This window comes from Rousettus aegyptiacus, unplaced genomic scaffold (genome assembly GCF_014176215.1).
Source record: "Rousettus aegyptiacus isolate mRouAeg1 unplaced genomic scaffold, mRouAeg1.p scaffold_m13_p_4, whole genome shotgun sequence".
NCBI classification, from domain to species: Eukaryota; Metazoa; Chordata; class Mammalia; order Chiroptera; family Pteropodidae; genus Rousettus; species Rousettus aegyptiacus.
The window spans coordinates 126,541,844-126,567,201 of record NW_023416307.1 but is presented as its reverse complement, the minus strand read 5'-3'; the positions used below and the strand labels follow the sequence as shown (position 1 = coordinate 126,567,201).

The 25,358-nt window shown below is 41.2% G+C and overlaps 1 protein-coding gene across 5 annotated transcripts in view; it reads right to left on the bottom strand.

Annotated features, from left to right (window-relative positions):
- The window catches only part of DZIP1L (DAZ interacting zinc finger protein 1 like), a 40,370-nt gene extending 15,012 nt beyond the window's left edge, over positions 1-25,358 (bottom strand). For 2 of the 5 annotated variants that reach the window (XM_036219165.1, XM_036219167.1), the window contains exons 1-10: positions 24,951-25,358; positions 24,097-24,183; positions 19,396-22,496; positions 16,160-16,741; positions 12,724-12,808; positions 10,075-10,196; positions 9,216-9,377; positions 7,321-7,449; positions 1,519-1,581; positions 194-334 (exon numbers count right to left, since the gene is read on the bottom strand). In XM_036219165.1, the coding sequence (XP_036075058.1) occupies positions 194-334; positions 1,519-1,581; positions 7,321-7,449; positions 9,216-9,377; positions 10,075-10,196; positions 12,724-12,808; positions 16,160-16,741; positions 19,396-19,398 (1,287 nt within the window). In that variant the 5' untranslated portion in view covers positions 19,399-22,496; positions 24,097-24,183; positions 24,951-25,358. Of the gene's footprint in view, positions 1-193; positions 335-1,518; positions 1,582-7,320; positions 7,450-9,215; positions 9,378-10,074; positions 10,197-12,723; positions 12,809-16,159; positions 17,137-19,395; positions 22,497-24,096; positions 24,184-24,265; positions 24,910-24,950 lie in introns of those variants that run through there. The other 3 variants (XM_036219169.1, XM_036219168.1, XM_036219166.1) reach the window with 3 other exon arrangements.

Sequence of the window (25,358 nt, the reverse complement as noted above, 5' to 3'; positions counted from 1 at the left end):
ACATTTTCAGCCTGGAGGGAGGCAGGCTGCATCCTCATCACTTTGCGCCCCTCAGCCCTGAAGACTCTTCTCTCTCCTTAAAGAGCTTGACTAATGAGACAAATGACGATGAGTCCAGAAGAATCTAAGGAGATCCTTGCAGAAAAGAGGCCTGGGGGCACCAGAGGCGGGCTGGAAGAAGGGATAGACCTACCATCTCCTCCTGGGAGGCGATGAGCCTCGCTTGTTCCTGGAGCTGGGCGCGGAGGGCATTGATCTGGCGCTGGGACTGGGCAGCTGCTGTCCTCTGATCCTGAGACAGGGAGGCCTGGAGCCTCTCATTCTCCTCCTGCAACTGTGGGCACAGGAATGGTGGTTCAGTCAAAAGCTGCAGGGACCTCTAAGTGCCCAGTGTCTATGGGGTCTGCAACTATAGGCAATGTTAGTCGGGGTTTCAACCTGAAGCAGGGTAGAGGGTTTCCAGACCTGGACAGGTGGTTCTCTAACAAAACCAACTACCTTCCAGTTTGGAGGTATTTTCAAGCTATGCTTGAGGAGGAATGAGAATTGAACACAGGTCCCTAAGATCAGGGCAAAAGGGATCTCTGTCAGGTGTGGCCATCCACTGATAGTCAGACAAATTGAGGTCATTCAAAAATCATCAAATGGATGTTTTTAAGTGAGAATGAAAGGTGAAGAAAATGTGGTAACATACTACCTCTGGTGTAAGAGCAGAGAGAAAATGAGACTATTTATTTATATTTGCATAAAGAAATTCTAGAAGAGTATGCAAGAAAACAATGGGGGAGGGGTGTTGGGACAGGTAGATGGAGATGAAGTGGAAACTTTACTCAGTGTACCTTAATATATTTCTTCTGTTTTTAGAAAAAAATATATGAATGTATTTCCCATTTTAAGATGTTTCAAATAAAATAAAATGGGATAGCTGGAGTGGGAATGACTACTGCGTGCTGGACTCTGATCTAAGCACTTTCACCTCTGAGCTCTCTTCAGGGCTCTTGTTAATCGGCTTCCCCTTCAAGTTGTCTCCTCCTCAGGGGCATTTTTATAGAAGCTATTATCTCTGCCCTGAGGCCCGCTACGGGTCCATTCACTGGTCTCAGTATCTGAGCCCTTGCATTGGTGCCCCACCTGAACTATCACTGAGGTCCACAACCCCTTAGTTCTCTCCTGGGTGGAATTTCAAAGAAGGGTCCAAACACAAAATGACCAGACAATTCATCTGAGGTTTATAGCACAACCCTCCTTGGAGGGACTGAAGGGGTTCCTGCCAAGAGAACCACAGAATAAAGGATATGTCCAGTTCAGAAGAGAAAGCCTGGAGGCCACTATTCCTGGTCAGGGAAGCCACTGTCTTGGCAGCTGAACCTCTTGGATATTGATGCAGGTCAGCAGCCAGGAACAGTATCAGCAACAAGATATCTGCCAATCGGTTCAAGGTGGGGGGAAAGATGGTGTGCTGATGGATAAAAGGAGGTCACAGAAACCAAGGTCCCCCGACCACCCAATGAAAGTTACCTCTCTCTTCTGAGCTACATGGTCCTCCTGCAGTTCCTTCAATTTTCTCTTCCATTCTGTTTTCTGAAAAAGATTAACAGTTTATTAAATGGGCCCCTCTAGATATTAAAATACATTATAAAACTACAGAAATTAAAAAGTACTGCCCCATGATTAGGGAGACAGAGCAATGAAAAGAATGGAAAGCCCAGAGAAAGATGGGGAAAAACTCTTAGTCTGAGAGAAGATGGATTATTAACTAAGACTGTTCAAACAAATAGCTAGCTGGCTGAAAAAAAACTATGAACTTGGATCTTATTTCATATCTTAAACCAAAATAAATTCTAGGTGGGTCAAACATTTAAACATAAAAAATAGGAGTGACTGTAAGCAAGGTGGTGGAATGGGAGGTTCCAGTTCCCAAACCACCCAGAGATGAGAATATCTTTCCGGGAGCCTGGGAATCCGGCTGAGAAGTTCCAGAACCTCGATGGAGCAAGAAATCTGAGAATAGACACATTGAAAAGGAGAAAAACAATTTCACTTTACCTGCATCGATCCTCCCCCACGTCAGCACAGCTCAGTGACAAGAGAGGCCCCTTCAGCCCACAATACTTCCCACAGGGGAAAGTGAGAGTGAGTGAGCACCCAACTGCCCTAGCCTTGAGGAATGTCGCCCAGGAGGCCCGCTCTGTCTCATCCCACCCAGAACTGAGGGAATTGGCATGGCTGACTCGACATGGGGCACGGCACACAAATCTCAACAACTAGCAGTAGATCCTACTGGCTGGCTTGTGGACACCAGAAGGTGTGAAAAGAGAAAAGGTACAAGTGTAAAGTATTTGCATTCAATTGAAGGTAAGTTGTTATCAGCTTAAAATAGACTGCTATAACTATAAAATGTTTTATGCAAGACTCACATTAATTACGAAGAAAAAACTTGTAGCACATATGCAAAACATAAAGAGAAAGAAATCAAAGCATACCACTACAAAATCACAAAGGAAAACAGCAAAAAAAGAACAAAGTAACTGCAAAAAAAGTCTGAAAACAATTAACAAAATGTAATAGCAAGTCCTTATCTGCTAACAATTACTTTATATTTAAATGGATTAAATTCTCCATTTAATTCCACTTCATCTCCATCTAGATCGGCTGAATAGGTTTAAAAAAAAATCCAACTATATGCTACCTACAAGAAATTCACTTTACCTTTAAGAATGAACATACCTGAAACTGAAGGGATGGAAAAAGGTACTTCATGAAAATGATAACCAAAAGAGAACAGAGGTAGCTATACTTAAATCCAGACAAAATTGACTTGAAGTCAAAAACAGTCACAAAAGACAAAGAAGGTCATTATATAATGATAAGGGATCTGTCAAGAAGACATGACAATTGTAAAGCTATAATGCCCGACATCAGAGCACCTAAATATATAAAGTAAATACTAACGGAACTGAGGGAGAAACGGACAACAATACCATAATAGTAAGGGACTTCATTATCTCACTTTCAACAATGGATGTATCATCCAGACAGAAAATCAGTAAGGAAAAAGGAGGCTTGAACAGCAGCACTATATACCAAATGAACCCATGAGACATATTCATCCAAAAGAGAACATTCCATCCAAAAGAAGCAGAATACTCAAAAGCACGGGAACATTCTCTAGGGTGATCATATGTTAGACCATGAAACAACCTCACCAATTTAAGATTGAAATCATATCAAGTTAATCTTTTCAAACCAGGATAATCTGAAACTAGAAATCAATAGCAGGAGGAAGAGGAAAAAAATCACAAATATTTGGAAATCAAACAACATATAACACGATCCTAAACAAACAACGGGGCAAAGAAGAAAACAAAAGGGAAACAAAAAAAAATCTTGAGACAAACGAAAATGGAAACACAAGTTTATAATGATAAACTTCTACATTAAGAAAAAAGTTCTCAAACAGCCTAACTTTATACCTCAAAGAGCTCGAAAAAGAAGAAACTAAGCCCAAAGTTAGCAAAAAGAAGGAAATAATAAAGATTAGAGCAGATATAAATAAAATAGAGAATTAAAAAACAATAGAAAAGATCAACAAAACTATGAGTTGGTTTTTTTAAAAGGTAAACAAAATTAACAAAGCCTTAGCTAGACTGATACTACAGAAACGCAAAGGATAACATGACTACTATGAACAATTACACATCAACGAACTGGATAATCTAGAAGTGGATAAATTCCTAGAAATCCTAGAAACATACAACCCGCCAAGAATGAATCATAAAGAAATAAAAATCTGAACACACCAATAATGAGTAAGGAGATTGAATAGGTAATCAAAAATCTCCCAACAAAAAAACACTCAGGATCATAGCTTCATTCATGAATTCTACCAAACATTTAATGAATGAATGCAAATTTTTCTCAAATTCCTCCCAAAAATTGAAGAGAAAAGAATACTTCCAAACTCATTTTATGAGGCCAATATTACTCTTATCAAAAGCCAGACAAGTACACTATCAGAAAAAAAACAATTATAGGCTAATATCCCTGATGAATATAGATGAAAAAATCTTCAATAAAATACAAGCAAACCAAATTTGACAGCACTTTGAAAGGGCCGTACACCATGATCAAGCAGGATTCATCCCCAGGTTGCAAGAATTTCAACATACACAAGTCAATAAATATGATATACTACATTAACAGAATGAAGGACAAAATCATATGATTATCTCAATAGATATAGAAAAAGCACCTGATGAACTTCAACATTCTTTCAAGATAAAAAGTCTCAACAAATTGGGTATACAAAAAACATACCTCAACATAATAAAGGCCATAAATGACAAGCCCAAAGCTGACATCATACTCAACAGTAAAAAAGCTGACCACGTTTTTCTAAGATCAGGAGTGACACAAGGATGCCCACTCTCACCACTTCTGTTCAATATAGGAATGGAAGTCCTAGCCAGAGCGATCGGGCAAAAAAAGAAATAAAAAGCACCCACATTTCAAAGAAAGAAGTAAAATATCAGTTTGCAGATGGCATGATCTAATATATAGAAAACCCTAAAGACCCCACCAAAAAAATAACTGTTAGAAATATTTTCAAGTTATATCATTGATTTCAAATTACATTACAAAGCTATCATAATTGAAATAGTATGGTACTAGCATAAAACAATGTAACAGAACACAAAACCAAGGAATAAATCCACACATAAACGGCCAAATAATCTTCAACAAGGGCACCAAAAATATAAAATGGGGAAAGGATAGTCTCTTCAAGAAAAGATGTTGGAAAAAAATGAATATATGCAAAAGAATGAATTGAACCAATATCTTCCACAGTACACAAAAATCAATTCAAAATATATTAAAAACTTGAATTTAAGATTTTTTTAAGTTTTAAAACTGTAAAATTGCTAGAAGAAATCATAGGGAGAGAGCTTCTTGATTTTGGTCTTGGCGCTGATTATATTGGATGTGACACCAAAGCACAGACAACAAAAGCAAAAGTAAACAAGTGGGACTGCATCAAACTAAAAAGTTTCTGTACAGAAAAGGAAACAGTCAAAAAAATGCAAAGACAATCAACAGAACGGGAGAAAATATTTGCACACCATATATCAGATAAGGGATTAATATCCAAAATATAAGGAACTCATACAACTCAATAGCAAAAAATAATAATAATAATAATAACCCAATTTAAAAAATAGACAAAGGACTTGAATAAACATTTTTCCAAAGAAGACATACCAATGGCCAACAGTTATGTGATAAGTTGCTCAACATCATTAATCAACAAAGAAATTCAAATTCAACCACAATGAGATATCACTTCACACCTGTTGACATAGCTATTATTAAAAAAAAAAAAAAGATAACATGAGTTGACGAGGATGTGGAGAAAAGGGAAGGCTTGCGCACTGTTGGTGGGAATGTAAATTGGTGCCACCATATGAAAAACAACATGGGGGCTCCTCAAAATATTAAAAACGGAAAAAGTTACTCATTTACCCTGGGTAGCTCCCATTATACATGATATATACATATTAATAAACTTCTATTTGTTTTTCTCTTGTTAAAAAATTAAAAATAGAACTACTATATAATCCAGCAATCCCACTTCCTGGTATTGATCTACAGGAATAAAGATCAGGATCTTGTAGAGAAACCCATTCTCTCACATTCATTGCAGCATTATTCACAATAGCCAAAATATGAAAACCTAACAATCCACCTACAGATGAATGGATAAAGAAAATGTAGTATATACATAGACTGAAATATTATTCATCCTTACAAAAGAAGAAAATCCTGCCATTTGGACAGAGAGAATAGTATGCTTGCTAAGTGACATAAGCCAGCCACAGAAAAACAAACATTGTATGATTTCATTTATATGTGGAGTCTAAAACAGTCTAACTCACAGAAACAGAGAGAAGAATGGTGATTGCCAAAGGTTAAGAAGAGTTGAAAATCAGGAGGCTATGGTCAAAGGTTATGGTCAAAAGTTTATTATGCAAGATATATATATATTATATTATATACTTAAAACTTGCTAAGAAGGTAGATCTTATGTTAATTGTTATTACCATACACAAAAAAATAACAACGATGATGATGATAATAATAATGAGTGTAGGAGGAAACTTTGAGAGGTGATTAATATATCTATGGCCTGATGGTAGTGATAGTTCCATAGGATAGTTTACTTATACCCAAACTCATTGAGTTATATATATTTAATAGGTACAACTTTTTTATATGTTAATCATACCTCACTTAAGTGGTATGAATGAATGAATGAGGCCGTAAAAGTACTAAAATAAAATACAGGAATATTTTATTTTTAAATAAAAGATTGATAATTTTATCATTTTTACCACATCAACATTAATAATTCTGTGTGGCCAAAACCACAATAAACAAAGTTGAAGGACAAATAGAAAAGTGGGGAAAATGGCCTCAACAAGAACAATGAAGTGTCAGTTAATTTCTATACATTGCACAAACTCTCAAATTGATAAGGAAATCAATAGAAAAACAGGCGAAGGATGTGAACAGAGTTCATAGAAAAAGAACAGCTTTTGAAATGTGAAACTTCTGAAACATCAAGCAGTGGAAAACACTTTACTTCTGTTAATTAGACATTAATCTCCTTAGCAATCTTAAAGAGCAGAAAGAGAAGCACAACATGATTTAATGACTGCGCCAATTATCCTTGTCATGGAATTATCGATGATGCAGACCATACATAACTGGACTATTTTAAGATTCACCCACTGGTGGCCAGAGCTACCTCCTACCGTCTTGTGAGAGCAGATTGTACACAAGTCTTCCCAATTTCATGTCCATGGTGGGAATATTTACACCACAGAAACTGGCAAATGCTACAAATCAAAGACTTTTCTTAGTTCCAAAGAACCAGTTGTTAAATATTTACCATCACTCCACTAGACTCATCCCAAATATCTTCAGTCCAGGAGGTTGTCACACTTTCTGAATGTTATTTTTAACTGAGTTAGAGTCAAAATGAGGGCAAAAGTGTCCAATAAGAGACATAGCCGTGTGTTTTGAAAAAGATCCCAGACGAATCTGGTATTACACACATGCATGTCACCAGCCTCACACTGAGCACTGCAAGAACCCTATTCTATGCTTTCATGTATTGGCAAAAGATCTAAAAAAAAAAAAAATAGAATTTTTATGTCTTTCAACTTCCCTAAAACCACAGAGCCAAAACGAGAAACTTAGTTATAAGACAACGTGGTCCTTGGCTGACTCTCAGGAGAAAGGCATGGGGCATCAGCTTACCTGAACCTCTATCTTCTCCCTCAGGGCCCGGAGTTCCTGTGCCTGCCTGAGTCTCTCCTCAGACTCCTCATCCCGCAGCGACCCAAGGTTGGATCCCATCACACTGTGGGACTGTAGTGCCTTTAGTTTCTGAAAAGGCCAGGGAATAGTGTTATTTAGATGAAAATCTAATCACAATGTTGTTTTTTCATACTTTGGGCAGTGCCAGAGAAGAACACCATACCCCAACCGCACACTTGTCCTCACTAGCTATCTACATGCCGGTGAATATTCACATAAGTCCATGTTCCCCTTCTCTGGAGTTCTCCTGAGAGCTCAGGCCTTGCACAGGAAAAGCAATTTCCCATGGAAGAACAGAAAATGAACTGTCTTACAGTGTTTTATACAATCACTCTAAATGGAATCTAATTTTTTCCCCTAGAATTTTAAAAAATATGTTAACAAAGTAACAACTACACTGAGAATTTTGTATCCAGTTTGATTCCTATACTTTAATGAAAGTAAAATAGTAAAATGTCAGGTGAGAGAAGAAAGGAGTAAGACACACAACATAAGCACATAAGTAATCCTATAGGGGGAAAGAAAAAAATTGGATGTTCTAATGTAGAAGAACGTGATCCAAGTTAAAAGGAAACCATGGATGATAAGAATTTTGTCCTCATTTAGCAAAACTCAGAATTTCCTAACCAAAAGTAACCTTTTGATCCTTGCTGGGATAGTTTCTGAACAACTCCAAATTCAAATCAATACCTATCTATCGAATTTCTAGATAAACACACACACACACACACACACACACACACACACACACACAGCTCTCATTTCAACCCCACCCCCTTTCAGTCTCAGACTGAGATGATGGATCACCCAAGACTTCAGGCATATCCTATGACAATCCCCTTCCGGAAAGTTGCCTATGTGTTTCTATAGGCAAAAGGGGAAATGTCTATGAGAAACACTATTTGACCGTTCACTTTCAAAAACAAGAAAAGATTTTCCTTGATGTTAGGAGGGCCCACAGAAGCTAAATACATTCTGAATATATTTCTCGTCAAAAGTTTTACCCAGATACATTTTAGTTATACAGGTTTATATGGGAAAATACAGTCTGGGAATAATATTAGTAAGGTTTTCCTGAATAAACTTGATAGTATATCCAGTAGAAAAGCAGGGGCTTTGAAGTTTAAAGAACTAGGTTCAAATTCCGGCTCCAACTCTTAACAGCTGTGTGACCTCGGGCAAGTTATACAATGGTCTTCACCCATAAAGTAGGAATGTAAATAGCTTTTCAAAAAAAATATTTTTTTTAAGAAATTGATAAACTAATGATGTATCTTTGTGAGTATGTTATGATTATTTGGCTGTTATGAAGATTAAAAATTAGTGTATATAAAGTGTTCTACACAGGAGCCAGAAAACAGTAAACAGAGTGAGTAAATGTTAGCTATTATGTGTAATTTCCACAGTCCCCACAGAGTGCCTACCAGGTAGCTAGCACTCAACAAATAATTATTGAGAGAAAAATATATTCATTTAAATTTTACCTCATTTCTTCTCCAATGATGAAAGCCCTCTGCAAAAATAAGGATAATATCTAGGGAGTTCTTAACTAAATACCAGATAATGTTAAGTGCTATCTCTGTGCTAACTTAATCCTTTCAGCAACTTGTCTTACAAAAAGAAACTGAGGAATGGAAAGATTAAGGAACTCGCCTAAGGCCACACAGCTAGAGTATGATAAAGCAAGAATTCAATCCCAAGCACTGGCCTCTGGTATCTGGCCTTACAGTGGCAAAAGAAATACAACTACTACAAAGAAATGTATTTTAGAACAAATAAGCAGATTTTCAACAGAAGAGGAATAAGCAGATTTTCAACAAAAGAATGTTGGGTACCTCTTCTAGTGTAGAGTTATGGTTGGCAACACTTTTAAATTCATCCCAAAATAATTTTTTTAGCTTGTCTATTTCTCCATATAGCTTTGTCCGCTCTTTTTCTTTCCATTCATCAAATTCTTTCTTAACTTCTGTTTCCCTTTGATGAGTGATCTCTGCTTCCTACAAAGAACAAGAACAATGGAATCATTAACTCTACATTATGACATATTTACTGAGAAACTTCTAGGGCCTCTTGTCCTTGCAAGTCACTACGCAGATCCAAATAAAGTTCATCCCACCGTCCCCATTGGTTGGACTTAGTTAGAGTGGGCCAAGTCTTATCAGAACTGTAAAGTCCCTTGAGGATAGGGATCATGTCTTTCCTCTCTATTCTTCACAATGCCTGGCATAGCTGATGCTCAATAAATACATGCTGAGGAATGAATGATGAATGAATAAATGAAGGAATGAGCAAGACAAGTTTATGTAGTTTCATTTTACAAATATTTACAGAGTACCTCCTCTGAACTAGATTCTGGAGCTTTCGGAATAGAACCTCATCTTTGTCCTCAAAGAGTAAACTCAGAGTGTAGAGTAAGAAGTTAAAATTCAGGTTCAAATGCCCTCTGAGGATGCTGAAGAATGCAAGAAACTGTAACTCCCTGCTCTGATTCTAGCCAGACAGGTCCAAGAAATAATTGAATTTTCCTTCCCAGATGACCTGAAATCATTTGCCACCTTCAGGAAGATCCATCCTAACCCTGACTCCCAACCCCAGGAGACCAGCCAGAATTTTGGTCCTTTAGGAGATGTGTGCATCCTGAGTCTCTTGAGCTGTTCATGACCCAGTCCCCTGACGTTTCTTCTCCACACCTACCTGGAGCAGCCGCTGCCTCTCAGCCTCCCTCTGGGCTTCCAGCTCCCCTTGTGTCCACTTTAGCTTGGCCTGCAGTTCTTCTAACACCTCCTCCACTGGCTGTTCCTGCTTCTTCTGTTTTTCTGTGCAGTCCATGCAAAAGGAGGGTGATCAGGTTAAGTGAAAAACTCAGTGGCGTGTATGTAGCTCCTCGCCTGTGTAATCAATCATACCTTGGTCTGAGATCAGCTCTGCAACTTACATTGTACACTAACCTTGGACAAATAACATAACCTCTAACCCTCAGTTTCCTCAAATTGAAAAATGGAGATAATAATAGCACCTAACTCAGAGGGTTGTTGAGGATGAAATGTGGTCATGCAAAGTGCTTAGTATAGTGCCTGGCATGACAGCTCAATAAATGTGAACTATTGCTGTCATTCAAGATAACTATTTTAATAGTACTGACATATGGAAATGTGAATGCCAAATTATGAGAGTAACAGAAGCAGAACACCAAATAGCAGGTACATGCTAATTATTAATACAAAGATCATATCTATATATCCTGACAGTAATCAGAGAATACTAAAAATACTTTCAGTTTTAAGTTTACTTTTTTCAATAATGTAATATAATTTAAACATAGAGTTTTAAATTTCAGATGAAATGTAGGTTTAAGTGTGTACTTTAAGTTTTTTAAGTTAAAAAAAAAGATTCAGAATGAATTATAAAAGAACATTCTAACTAAACCACATACTGATAAAGCCAGAGTTAAGGGTTAATGAAAAAGACACCAATTGTACTTGTATATTTGTTACTCTTTAAAGTACCTGTAATGATTATTAGATAGATGGTGCTGTTAACTAAAACTCTAAGCCTTTCTTTGAAAAGAGATATGGCTTTTCTCAGATGGGACTTTTTGGAAACAAGCAATTTTTAGATGTGGTAGAAATTGATCTGGGTTAATAATTTGACGTAAGCGTAAAGGGCTAGGGTATCTGAGAAGTCAATTGTCTGAGGAAAAAGGTCATGAACATGAACGTAGCAAAGTTGCCTTAAGAACATCTTTTCTCTTTCTTTACATCACATAAGATTAAGAAAATAAGAATATATACAAAAATGCACATACAAGAATTGATCATCGTGTGGTTTATAGCAGAAAAATTTTTGAGTAACTCCTGTAAATAATAAAACAATTCAACTGTGAAATAAATTATGTAGCCATATGATAATATTCAGCCTTTTAAAATCATGTTTTCAAAGATGATTTAATGACATCGGAAAATGTGATGTATTCTTAATTGAAAATAAGCAGTAGTCAAAACTGCATATGGTATGATTATATATGTATACAGAAAAATAATGGCAGAGAATATACCAAAATATTAACCACGGGATATTGTCCATGGTTTGTGTTTTCTCTTTTCTACCTTCTTGTTTTTAAACTTTCTATATCGAAGGCATTTTTTTCCAATTTTTTTATTGTGGCAAAATACATGCAACATAAAATTTACCATCTTAACCATTTTTAAATACATTCGTAATGAGGTGTGGCCATCACCACCACCCGTCCCCATAACTCTTTTCATTTTGTAGAAGAGAAACTCTGCACTCATTAAATACTAATTCCCCATCCCCCAGCTCTCAGCCCCGGCCCACCACCAATCTACTTCCTGTTTCTATGAGAATCTGACAACTCTCGGTGCCTCATGTAAGTGGAATCACACAGTATTTGTCCTTTTGTGACTGACTTGTCCTCGAGGTTCATCCATATTGGAGTATATGTCAGAATTTTCTTTCTTTTCAAGGTTGAATAATATTCCACTCTATATATACACCACATTTTGTTTATCTATTCACCTATCAATGGACATTTGGGTTGCTTCCACATCTTAGCTAGTGTGAACGATGCTGCAGTAAATACGGGTGTATTAATATCTCTTTAAAGACACATATTTTTATCAAAAAAATTAGCAGCCTCTCATGCAGAACCAAGCAGAAATAGATATGTACTAAATACATAGTAACTAGGTAAATAGTGCTATTTTAAAACTCTGTCTTTTCTTTGAATAGGAAATAAAAGTTTTAATTAATGGGATTTATATATTTATTTTATATTTTTATGTTTCAACAGGTATTTCTCATTGAATCTCAAAATTTGGTATAAAGTATGCAAATCTCTAAGAAGCATACAGCTTGCTATTTATTTTGGAATTTGTAGTTACATCATATAAGCTATGCACATAAAAAAGTCAAAGACCTGGTTTGACTGCTCATTAACTTCATTTAAGCTCATTCATAGTTAGCATGAGAGAATAGCAGATTCACAGAAGGTTGAGTGGGGCGGTGGCGGGGGGGGGCGGTGGGGGAGGGGGGGTAAGGCCCATTCACAGGGAAAGCCACTGAGATTCAGAGGGGGAATGACTGACCTTGGTCACATAGTAGAAAGGGACAAAGCTAAAACTGGAACCTACCTATCTGACTCCTAGCCCTCTTTCTCTACACACATGGTCGGAAATCCTCTCAGCCCCATGTGGGATCCCCCATAGTAAATGATGGGATCACCCCATCTTTAATTGAGGGGATACACCTTTGGTATTACATCCTCCACCCTCTGAAGTCCAGCTGAGGTCCTTCCACAGTCCCAGAAAGGCCACCTAGACTCACCACCTTCCGCCATGCCCCCATGCCTGCGCTGGATGTGGCCCCGGAGAAAGGTGGCATTCATGAACGTCTTGTCACACAGGTGGCACTACACAGAGGGGAAGTAGTGGGAAGTGCAGGATTAGATCATCTGAACCAGCCCGGGATTCTTCCTATATCAAAACTCCCATTACCTTGGGACCTCTAAGCTGCTTCGGAAATGAAGAATTTGATTTCCTAAGTAAGGTAGCAATATCAACACTCACCTCTGCAAAAAAGATATATACACCACACACACACACACACACACACACACACACACACACACACACACACACAATGAATGGCCTAAGGATGTATATATCCTTATTGGCCTAAACCAGGTTAGATTGCTATTCTGCCACTACTGAAAGGATTCTGACCCTTTTTATCATGATTAATATTGTATTAATTCTATCAGTTACCATTCTATTGATTAACAGTGTATCATATCTATGCGGCATTGTGTTTATGTTTAAAAGTGAGAGTCCTTGTCTTTGAGAAATACAAACTGAAATCTTTACAGATAAAATCATGACTCATACACTTCAAAATAATCTAGGGTAGGGAAAAATGGGTTCGGGAACAAATACAATAACATTGGCCATGAGTTGATAACTATTGGGCTGGGTAGTATGTAGACGAAGGTTCATTATATTATTCTCTCTATTTTTATATATGTTTAAAATTTTCCATAATAAAAAGGTTTTTTTTATGTCCAGGTCCTGCCCCAGTGTGTTGAGAACCACCACAGCAGAGGATAGCAAATAATAGCATCTCTAATTTTATGTCACTTTCCTAAGGCATTTTAGACACTGCCAATTTATCGTATCATCTTTTCACTATAAAACTTCAAAATTCTTCCAACACAGCTTTGCAGGCTGCCATAACCAGTCAATCAGAGTAAGAGGGAAGATTGCAATCTTTCCAGAAGGGCGAATGTGACAAAAATTGCCAGTTGTCCCCAATACTCATTTTCCCTTTTTCCTTAGTAATGGAAACCCTGATTTATAGCTGATCATGAAGCTAATGATAATAAACACTGTATGTTCCAGCCTTTCTTATAACCAGATATGGTCAGGGGACTAAATTATAGCCAATGATATGCAAGCAGAAGTGGTATATGAAACTTCTGGAAGTTGTCATTAAAGAAAGAGTTATAACATTCCTCACCCTCCCTCCTCTTGCAGAATGTAGACTTGAGAGGTGGAATTCAGGCAGCTATCTTGGACCATGAGGCAGAAGCCACATGAGAAGGCTGGCAGAGAAACATAAAACTGGTTATGTCCAGTTGATGGTTATGGCATTACATACCAGCCCTGGTTTACTTACCCCTAAACTGTGTTCATAAGAGAGAAAAATAAACTTTGATCTGATTCAAACAATTATGATTTGAGCTTTTCTGTCACCCATAGTCAAACTTAATCCAAACTGGCGCAACCTGGATTGACACACTTAGCCTGGTCTGGAGTTCTAAAGTAACACAAATGAGTTTCTAGTTTTCAGAAGGAATATGAATTGGGTGGGGTAGGAAATATTTTATAAGGCATCTGATTCCAAATTATAAGCCCTTTCCCTCATCCCACCCTTCCCTGCTTCCCCATTCCCACCTCAAACAGCACACTCACAAACCGGGCACCTGAAGTTGGACAGCCACCATTGACTTCAGACTAAAACACTCTATCACAGTATTCAAGGCCACCAGGATCTAGCTCTGCTATCCCCGCCTGCCACATCTCTCATCACAGTCCCCCTCAGGCCAAACCCCACCTCGAGTCACTCAAAGCCATCATATGGAGGACTTTTCTCACACTGGTACCTTGGCTGTCTCTGCCCATAACACTCCTTTACAAAACTGTTCTCAACATTCACCACCTCAGGAAGACTCCTCCCCTTCCTCCTCTGTGCTCCCACAGCTCCTCATTTACTTACTTAGCACTTTCTCCAAATTAATGCTAGTCATTTCTGGCAGTACGGTGGCCACTTCCTCCTCTTCTGATAATAGCAGCCCAACTTTCTGCTGAGAATTGCCTTCTCCCTCACTCTCAAGCTGTGAGCTTCAGTTCACCCCATGGTCAACGATGGAATATGTGACCTAGACCAAAGCCAATCAGAGCTCTGCATTCCCAGGGTCATGTGACTGGTTCAGAGATGGATAGAAGACCTAAACATAGGAAACATACTGAAATACTGGCTGGGCTACTGGGACCAAAGTAGGTCCTCTGTCACATCAGCCTTAAATCTGGTAAAATGAGCAATTGGCATTGCAGTGGCCCAACTTGCTACCACATACAGATTCTTTATAAGAATGGAACCCACACTGAGGAAGAATTGCCAAAAGCTGCAGGAAAAAAAAAAAAAAAACAGATTCTGGTGCCATCTGATTACTGGGGCAAAGCCACACCTGAGTGCTACTACGACCCTGGGTTTTTCAATTAAATTACTCAATAAATTCTTTACTGACCTAACCTAATTGGCTATTATGTCACTTAACTAACTACTGAAGGGTTCTGACCTTTTTTTTTTTTAATCATAAGTACATTATATAAATTATGTCAATTACCATTCCAACAATTTACATTATATGATAATGATTCCTTTTGTCCCACCAACCCCAAACCACGGATTTCCTAAAAACCTTAACCAACATGACTCGTGCCTGCATCCTCAAAGCCTGGCACAGGGCCTGCCTACCGTGACAATTTATTAAAGGTCAACAGTCTCCAATCTACACTTTCCATGGAAATACATGCAAATGCTCAAATATCACTCTGGGTAACTGTCATTTGGTTGAATAATAAAGTCACTTTTCCAGAGTGGGCCGGATTCTACCAGTCCCTTGCCACATATTGATACACACATACATACACATTCACACCTCCATGAATACACGCACCCTTAGACATACGTACACCCTCAATCATTCACACATCATAAATATATCTTTATATGCACACTTGTACACACATACAAACACATATTATGCACCACATAGTCCATATACAAACACACGGCAGACACAGATGTACCCTCCAAACATTCACATACAGACATTAGACACACACACATTCACTCTTTCCATAAGCACACACATACCTCCTCCATACATTCATACATGCAAACATTAGACATACACCCTCTCTATAAACACATGCACATACATCCTTCACACACACACCTGCTACACATGTATAATCTCCATACACACACACACACACACACACACACACACACACACACACTGTACAACCTGATCAGTCACCCTCAAACTCTCTGGCCATAATCAGCGTCTCTAAGATCTGCTCCTAATCAGTGAGAATGGCCCACAGCAGTCTCAAGGTTCAGGGAGCAGTGCTACCAAGATGGCCCAGAGGCTGGCACACGGCCTTCCCACTCTCCCTGCCCTGCCAAGATTACTCACCATGTGGTAGCTGTGGGCACCTGTCTGCAGGAGCAGCTGCTGCAAGGTACTGATCATCTTGCGACGCCGGCGGCTCTCCTCCCGCACACCTTTGAGCTCGTCAGCCTGGCGGCCCAGCTCCTGCTGACCACGCTCCTGCTGGCCCAGGCTGGCTTGCAGCCGTGCCTCGAGCTGGGCGACACTGGCACTCAGGCAGTCTTGACAGTGCAGCAGGTACTCAATGATGAGCTGTGCCAGGCGCAGCACCTTGAGCAGCGCCGGGTCCACAGGCTGTCCACAGCGGCTGCAGGCCTCTCGGTCCAAGTTGCAGAAGGTGACACCAGCAATGTTTTCCTGCAGGGTGGCCACGTCTAGCTCCCGTGCCACACGGTCCACATCTAGAGCGCTAATGCGCCTCCAGTCCACACTCTCATGGCGAGGCTGGAACTTGAAGGTAGGGAGTGTATAGGCCCCAAAGAAGGGACCACTGAGGCCCTCAGCAGTGTGAGCAGGGGACTGCATGGGCAGGGGAAGCCCTGGGCTGATCACTGGGGAAGGGTGCCGCCAAGGCCACGGCAGCAAGCAAAGGAACTGAGAAAGGGCCTAGAAAATGAGGAGAGTCCAAGTTAGGCAAGATTCGTGGGCTGTATGTACCGTGCACCAGACCAGCAAGAGCTTAAGTGAGGTAAGGTGAAGGATCTGAACAACAGCTGGAGTTTGCGTGGTATGCGGTGACATGACTAGAGCCATGGAAGGCAAGGGTATAGGCTTTATAATCACACAAATATGGATTCAGACCCTCAGCCTTGGGCAAGTTCCTTCACATCTTTAAGCCTCCTAGGTACATTGGGGATCACAGGGATCATGGGGCTCATTTTACAGGTTTGTGGTTAGCAATGAGGAAGGTGAAGCACCCAGCCTAGTACCTGGCACATAGTAGGTCCTCAGGGAATATCCCCATACCCGAGTCCACTGCCAGAGGTCTTTGTTGGGAGAGACTGTCAAATGCAGAAGTGGGTTCCTCAGCAACCCTACGCTGACCTCAGGATAAAGTCCAACAATTCTCATGGGTGGCAGAGACACCTAATGTCCACGGCATCCCCTCCTGTCCTCCTGTAATTACCAGATCGTAGTGGACAGGGATGGGCCACATTTCCCAGTTTTCCCCGAAGTAAGATGTGATCACATGACTATGCTCTTTTTCGCGGGATGTGAGTGAAATGATGTCTACCACTTCAGAGGTGGCGGGGAGACAGGAGGGTGGGGGCAATGGTGCTTAAGAGGGTGGCCATGTCTCTGCATGCAGTTGTGCTCAATCTATGACAGTCCTTTCCTCAGACCTAATAATTTAGTGAAAATACTTCATTTTTTATTAAAGATTCAGATTCTATTCTCCACTTCCTTGGTAGACATCAAAACTGCTCTCTCTCTTTGAAGAGTAATTTGACAATGGCAACAGAAATTTTAAACAAACACTCCACTACTAAGAATTACAATTTACCCTATAGATAAACTCATACAAGTATGCAAAATTGCTTGTACAAAAACTATCATTGTAGTATTGTTTGTAATAGCAAAGTATAAGAAAAAGTACAAAAAAATAAAGTACAAAGTACAATAGGGGCTACGAATGGTATCTCTATACAATGAAATACTATGAGGCTATTGATGAGAATAAGGCAGCTTTACATGTACTGGTATGGAATGATGATCATACATATGTATATATCTTTCCATTTCTGTTTAAATGATATAACATAATCACATTTAATAGTAACTTGCAAAAATAAAGGAGCTATGTATATCCCACATATATATCTATATATCTGAATATATATATAAATTGATATAGATATGGCACATTAGAATGGTTGCCTATGAGAGAGGAGGGAAATGGGAGTAAATAAATGAATAGATGGATAGTGCATGGGTAGCAAATGGATAGACAAAAAGATAGATAAATAGGCCTTTCACAGACTGATAATGATTATTTTATTTATATACATGTATATACATATGTATATGTACATATATGAATGATTCTCCTTGTTATTCATGTATAATCATAATTAAATAACATACATATACTACTTTATGATTCATTATTATTATTTCATAAGCATAGACTATCTCTAGAAAAATTAGCAGGCTATTAGCAATAGTAACCAGTTACCTCTGGCAATGGGAATGGAAGTTAGGTCCTTTATCTTCCATTTTCCACTTCTCTATGCTATTTAAAGTTCTTTCATCATTACCAATTATTTTTATAATTTTTTAAAGAAAAAATATAATTTCTGCCCTTGAAGAACTTAGAATCTGGGGCAACAAGAAGTGCATGTGACCTTATTTAACCAAATTCTTTCTAGAGCATGTGATTCCAACTTTTAAGTGCAATAGAAAGTCAGAGAAGAGAAAGGTCGTTGACCTCATGAAGAGGGAAGGCCTTGAAGAAATGCTGGGTCTGGGTTTGCAAAAATGGGAATGACCTCCAAGAAAGGGCCCAACCTCCCTGAGCCTCTGTCTTCATTTGGGAAAGGCAGTGACAGGCCTGCCCTGCCTACCCACAGCATACTGTGATAACTAGAAGAGATGCAAGCGGAAGGCATTCAGTAATAATACCCGCTCTGTGCCAGCTATAAGCTCTAACTACAAACCTACAAACAGCTATTACTGTTCCCATTGTACAGACAAGGTAACTAATGTCTGGAGAGGTTACGTGGCTTGCCTCAGATAGGGAGCCAGGGTTGAAATACAGTTAGAGATGCATCTGGCTCCACAGCTTGTGGACTTTGAACCACCAAACATGATTCTTGAGGCTCTTTGCTTTAAAAATTTGCTTTGATCAGATCATCACCCTTTATCTCTCAAACTCCTTCATTCATTCACTACCCCCTCATTTACAGCATGATTACCTAGGCCAGGCCCAGTACCAGGCACTGGGGCTGCCGAGGCATATTAACCACACGCTGTCCTGCCCACCCAGGAACTCAGTGTGGCTCCTTATTGCCACAGTCCAAGTCCAAACCTTAAACCAGGTCTGGAAGACCGCTCACAGTATGCCACAGACCTACCTTTTCCATTTCAGCTTCTATGCTTCCCTTTCTCAGATACTCTTCCCCAATACATATTTCAAAATCACAACTCTCCAGCAACAAGCATCCTGACTATGGCCATGAGGAGAAAACCAGTGCGTTTCTACTTAGCATGTCACATTATTTAAAATTAGAAAAAAAGGAGGCAGGCAATATGGTACTCACCATGCTCAGCTTCAAGACACAACTGTGTCATTGGAGCCTCAGAGACAATTGCCACAACAAGCTGTGCCTTGGAACAACAGCAGGTTACCAGGCATGCTGTGGGCAAGAGTAACAGGACACCTGCTTCCTGTCCTCCTGCAGACTAGGAGCTCACCTGAGAATGCACTGTTTAACTATTTAAGCTTTGGCCACAGGTGTTTGCCCACAGTCCTCTTTCTAACAATAAGGCCAAGAACGCTCCATCAACAATCCTCTAGGCTCTCCTCCCACCCCTGTGAATGCTCCTTCCAGCCTCTTCCTTGAATGGTTACTTCTCTTCACCCCTCCTTTAAGGCAGAGTGTGCTGGTGTCCCTGTGATATTCCGCTGTTCACCCACGACCTATCTCTCCCTGCACATTCTCCTTGGGCATGACTTCAGAGATACCTACAGCTTCAGCTATCATAGGTCTACTTTAGGCTGAGCCTGAGCCACTTTCAAATCTCTTTCTTACAGGCCCATCTGTCTCTTGGAACCTCTAGACCAAATTTTCCAATACTGATAATACCAGAAATTGCAAATCCAAATTCCACCAGGCCCTGGAAGGTAGCATTAAATGCAGGCAATGTGCCAAGTATAAAAGAAACTACAGTACAAGCTTGATGATACATGGCAACTGATTCTCTGTCTTAGTGTCCAAGATAAAATCAGACAGCGGTTCTCATGTGTGATCCCTGGACCAGCAGTAACCAGCATCACCTGGGTCCTTGTGAGAAATGCAGATCTCCAGACTTATTCATTCAGAATCACTGCAGTAGGTTGGGACAGGGAGTGTTGGGGATTGTGGCAAATGGGAGTGCATGCCCTGCTTAAAAGGGACAGCCACCATTCAGCCATATGGGAATGGATTTTATGTGTTCCTCGGAAGCTAATTTCAAATTTATTCCAAAGATATTCAAAGACCCCTATGAACTATTTTTAAACTACCTTTCTAGCTGCATCTCCCACGTACCATATCACTTGCTGTCCACACTTTCATATATCTGGGTTATTTGTTTACAGGCACTGTTTTTAAATGCTTTATGAAGAATAACTCATGTAGTCTTCAGAATACTCCCTCAAGGAGGTACTATAATTATCTAAGCCACAAAAAAAGAGAAGAAGCTCATCCTAGGTACAGGAGGCAGGATACGAACCCATGAGCCTGGTTACATATTCTGAACTCTTAGATACTATGCTATGCTGCCTCTTGGTTTAGATGGCCTTCCACGATGTCCTTCTGCTCCTACTAAAGGTGAATGCATGTCTCCAAGTATTTGCTTATACATGATTGCCACCATAAATCCCTCCTAGGCCCACAGTCAGAATTCCCTGCCACTCTGCTGGGCTACCAGAGCACAGAGCACCTGTAGTCTCAGGAAGGGTGGCTGTACAGCTGTCATTCATCCATTCCATCAGCAAATGATTCCTGAGCCCCTACTAAGTGCCAGGCACTGTGACTGACACTCAGGATTGCTGGTGACCCAGACAACAGTCCCTACCATTGTTAATAGAAATAGTTAACAGTTCTGGAACTATGTGCTCCAGGCACAGTTATAAGGCTTTACACGTATTATCCCATTTAATTCTCACAAAAATCCAGTATGCAGATGAAGAAACAGGGAGATGAACAAAGAGGGCAAGTGACTTTCCCACAATCACACAATTAGTAAGAGATGATATCTGGTTCCAGAGTTTGTTTTCCAGAAAGACAGAAAAATACATAGAAATTACCCTACAAAGTATTAACCGCCAGGGTAGGAGCTAGGGCAGGGTGCTGTGGAAGCACCAAGGAGGGGTCCTACCAGGACGGTCTGTCTCCTTTCTCCCCTCACCCCATCCCCACTCCCCCAGCTATGAGATCCACAAGGACTGAGACCTTGGCTTATTCACGTCCTTTGTATTCCAGCCCTTAGCATATTACCTGTAGCCTAGATTGCTACTGAACTGAGCGGAACTGTCAAAATCTTAAAATATCAGACTCAAAATTCTATGTCCTTGAGGTCTTGAGAAATGAGGCTATGAACCAGCAAACATTAGGATAAAGAGGAAGAATGAAGCTAGGAGTTCTTAATTTGGACTCCTTGGAGAAAAATGCCATTCAGACTTGGTAAAACGATTGATTTGTGGACCATCTATGTTCATAGCTTTATCCCACAGGCTACTAATGAAAGCTTAAAGTACAGGGGCCATTATAGGTGGGCCCAGGTTCGACAGTGAGATGCCTCAGTGCCCACACTGACTATCAAGATGTAGCCACAGTGTTCTAGCTGGCCTCCTGACCATCCCTAAGACCCTTATGTTGACATTCTGAACACACTCTGTAAATACAAAAGGCATCAGGCCCACTCCCAGTTATCCGGAATTCTGAATCAGGGGTCTGATTTCATGATGTTTTACTGAGCCCTGAAAGTATTACTCCTGTCTTCTACTAGAATTCCAAAGGCCAATTTCAGCAGCCCTAGAGCTCTGAAATCAAAAGGTGAGCAGAACTGTGGGAATCTGAGGATTATGAAGATGAGAGCAGCCCTCACTTTTTAAATATATATGTGCCTGGCACTGTGCCAGCCTTTAAAAGTACTATTTCTAGCTGTCATGCAGCCTTGTATGTAGCTATGATTTGCCTCATCTGACAAATGTAAAAATGGAGTCTCAGAAAAGTTAAGGGATCTTTCCCCATGTCACTCATGAAGTAATGAAGCCAAGATTCAAATCAAGTTCCATATGAGTTCAAAGCTTTTGAATTATGCAAAACTACTTCCTAGCGCTGCAGGAGTGGTAGCCCAGGAGCCGGGCCGTCCTCTGCCCCGCCTCTTTTCCATTAAAAAATTACATTACCTGAGATCTCTCGACCAAACTGCAAGGACTGAAACAGTTTACAGCAAATCACAACAGGGTCAGGGCTCTGGACTTCAAATTCTCCCTGTTTCTCGGCAGATTCAACTCCACAGCTTGCATTGGGTTAGGACAGGCAGAAGACAAAGCCAGCTGAGAATGCCCCAGGTTGCCTGGAAACCACACACCCCAGGGGAAGGAACACTGCTTTCTCCAGACTGAATCAGCAGCTGACTGCTTTTCCTACATCTGGGAATAGAAACACAGGCAGAAATGACTTGCCATCATTAGGAAATCTGAAGCTATGTTAACCATCTCTAGATGTTTTGATAGGGTTCCAGGAAACCTCCCAATCCTAGACCAATGTCGCAAACTAGTGGAACCCAAAAGACTAATATTTATGCTAGCATTCCAAACTTACTTCGTTGTTGAAGAGATCATTTCTACCTGGGGCAATCCCCGCAGCCAAGAAAAGAAGCCCATCTACCACCCTTGCTTTGCACATTCCCAGTGACGAGATGTTCACCACCTCACAAGGCCACCATCCCACTGTGGAACAATTCCTGAGCCTTTACGGTTCTTCTGAAACCTGACCACTATCATCTGTGAAAGATGACTTCCACAAATCCACCAAACAGCTGAATTTAAGTGAAATTCTGGCTGATTTTTCAATGTAAATTGACAGCTAAACTAAACTACTGCCACTGCCACTTTCCTGTCTCTTCTGCTTCCTCAGGAATGCAGCCAAGAGGAGCCCTGAGAGGGAGAGCCAAGTTTCCAAGGCAGCTGCCAGGCAATCATTGACAAGCCTACCTGGGCTCCCAGCTAACTTCAGCAGTGACTGCCCCAGGGAGCTCAGGCGTGTCATTAGTGCTAATTGTTGTGTCTGCCAAGGTAACCTTCCTACAGTTTGCAAACAGGCTATGCACACACTGTAGGCAAGGGAGTGAGAGAGACCCTAAAGGAGATGAGAGTGACCTAGGAGCTCTCCTAGAGCACTGCTATTACAGACCTTAGATTTCTCTCATTCTGTTGTTTTCTAAAGAAGGTTCTCCTTTCTACTCTTTCCTGTTATGGGGGCTGCCCCGCCTTCCTAGAATCATTAAATAGTAAGAGAGAGATCTGCTCCACCAGGCACACAGCTCTCCCTTATAGCTGGCCTCCATTTCCAGAAACTTGAAAAAGATATTTTTGAAAGACAGTGTCCATGGCTTGCTCAAAAACCTATTTTAAGTTTTTACCACAAAAAGATTTTCTTTAAAATAAAAATAGGAGGTGGAGACTTGACTGACAACTCTTCGGAGTATTACAGAAAAAAGACTACATACTGACATGATCTACTTTCCCAGGTACAAAATTGTCAAAAACCACCCCTGCTTTTGACTTCTAAAAGAAAACCAGTTTAGAATATACTACTGGCATTTTCTTTCCCATGGAAGAATCATTGCTACCTGGTAGAGTTTCTCCATCCTCAGCACCCGGGCTATTAGATACCACAGAATCCTCCCTAGAGGTATGAAATCTAGTGACAGGTGGCATTGCAGGTAGTTAACCCTGCTGACCAGCACTGGTCAAGGGGCCAACGAGGTGATTCAGAACAGTCCAACAAGTTGTCCCCTTCCCTGCTCCTGCTAGTTTCGACTGAGCGGCAAGCCTTTTGACCAAAATCCAGATCTGTACCAGAATCCAGTTATGTTGCACAAATGAACTTAGTTTTCTATTCCCAGCCTGAAGGATATAATTTCATGGGACCACTTTATCAAGTTGGACAGTGTCCAGAAATATTTCCACGTGAGAGAAATGTCTCCAGTCCCTTGGTGCTGACAGACACAGAAAAAAAGCCACTTACAAGGCACTTGACTGAAGGACCAGACTTCTCTAGGTAGGGTTGTTCTCAGCGGCCAGTCCAGCTCCAACAGGAGGTGTTAACTAATGGCTGTGCGAAAAAGGAAAGAGACTGCATGCCTTGTCTGCAGATGGGGCTGTGGCAGGCCACAGTCAGTGCATCTCACACTCACCAGACCTCTCTTCAAAGTCGAGTTAGAAATCAAATTCCGGAGACAACGCAGGGACAGCCAGGCCCTGGGCCCTAAGGAGCACTGCAGGAGTGGTAGCCCAGGCCCCAGGCCGTCCTCTGCCCCGCCTCTGGACCCTTGTCCTGGACCAAGCAAGTCTCCCCTGGATTTTTTTCTGCAGCTGCTTCAAAACGAAAACACCATTGCTGCCTCCTGATATACTCCAGCCCGGGAGTGTGTGTATGTGTATGTGGGGGGCAGAGGACTAGAGATGCCAAAGTTCGTTTGTAAGTCATCTCATTACTAAAAGATCTCCTTTTACCTACAGAACTCAAAAAACATTATGCACCCTAAATCATTTTTGTTTTTAAATCCAAAGCTATCCTCCCAGGGAAGCTCATCCTGGGGGCTTCAGATATCACGGCCCCCATGCGGGGGTACTTCTGTCCAGAGCAGGCCGAAGGAGCGGGAGTCGAGGGCCAAAGGGGGCGCAGAAGTGGCGAGTCTGGAGGCCACCCCGGCGCAGCTCTGCAGCTCCAGGGCTGGATCCCCGCAAGGCGTCCGAAGCCACTAATGTCTAACCTCCTGCGGCCCGCGGCCCGGATCGCTGGGACTGCAAGGGCGCTCACCACCCGCGCCCCTCCCGGACCGAATTCCTGGCATAGTTTTCTCACAAGTCCGGGCTCACCTGGGGGTCCCCGGAGCCGAGAGAAAAGGCAAAGGTCCCAGAGGCGCCGGCTCCCCTTCTTGGCCCGGCTCCGCCTCTCGGCTCGCTCGACCGCCCAAGACTGTCCCAGGCAGTTCCCGGAATCCTCGCTGCGGCGCTGGCGGGGATGCTTCCCCAGCCTCGGGGAGCCCAGGAGTTTTCCGGGGCCGGGACAGAGCCGCCGACCTGCCAAGCCAGAGACGAGAGAACCTCTCGGTGCCAGCAGCTGGAGGCCTGGGGTCCCTGACTCCTCTCGCTTCCACAACAGCCGCCCCACCCCACCCCAAGGAGGGGTGGAGTCTCTCCCCAACCCCTCGGGAGGAGTTATTTTTAGGTATGTTATGGAGGGAGCGAAGGAGGGAATGCCACGTTTAATCCGTTAGGAAAATC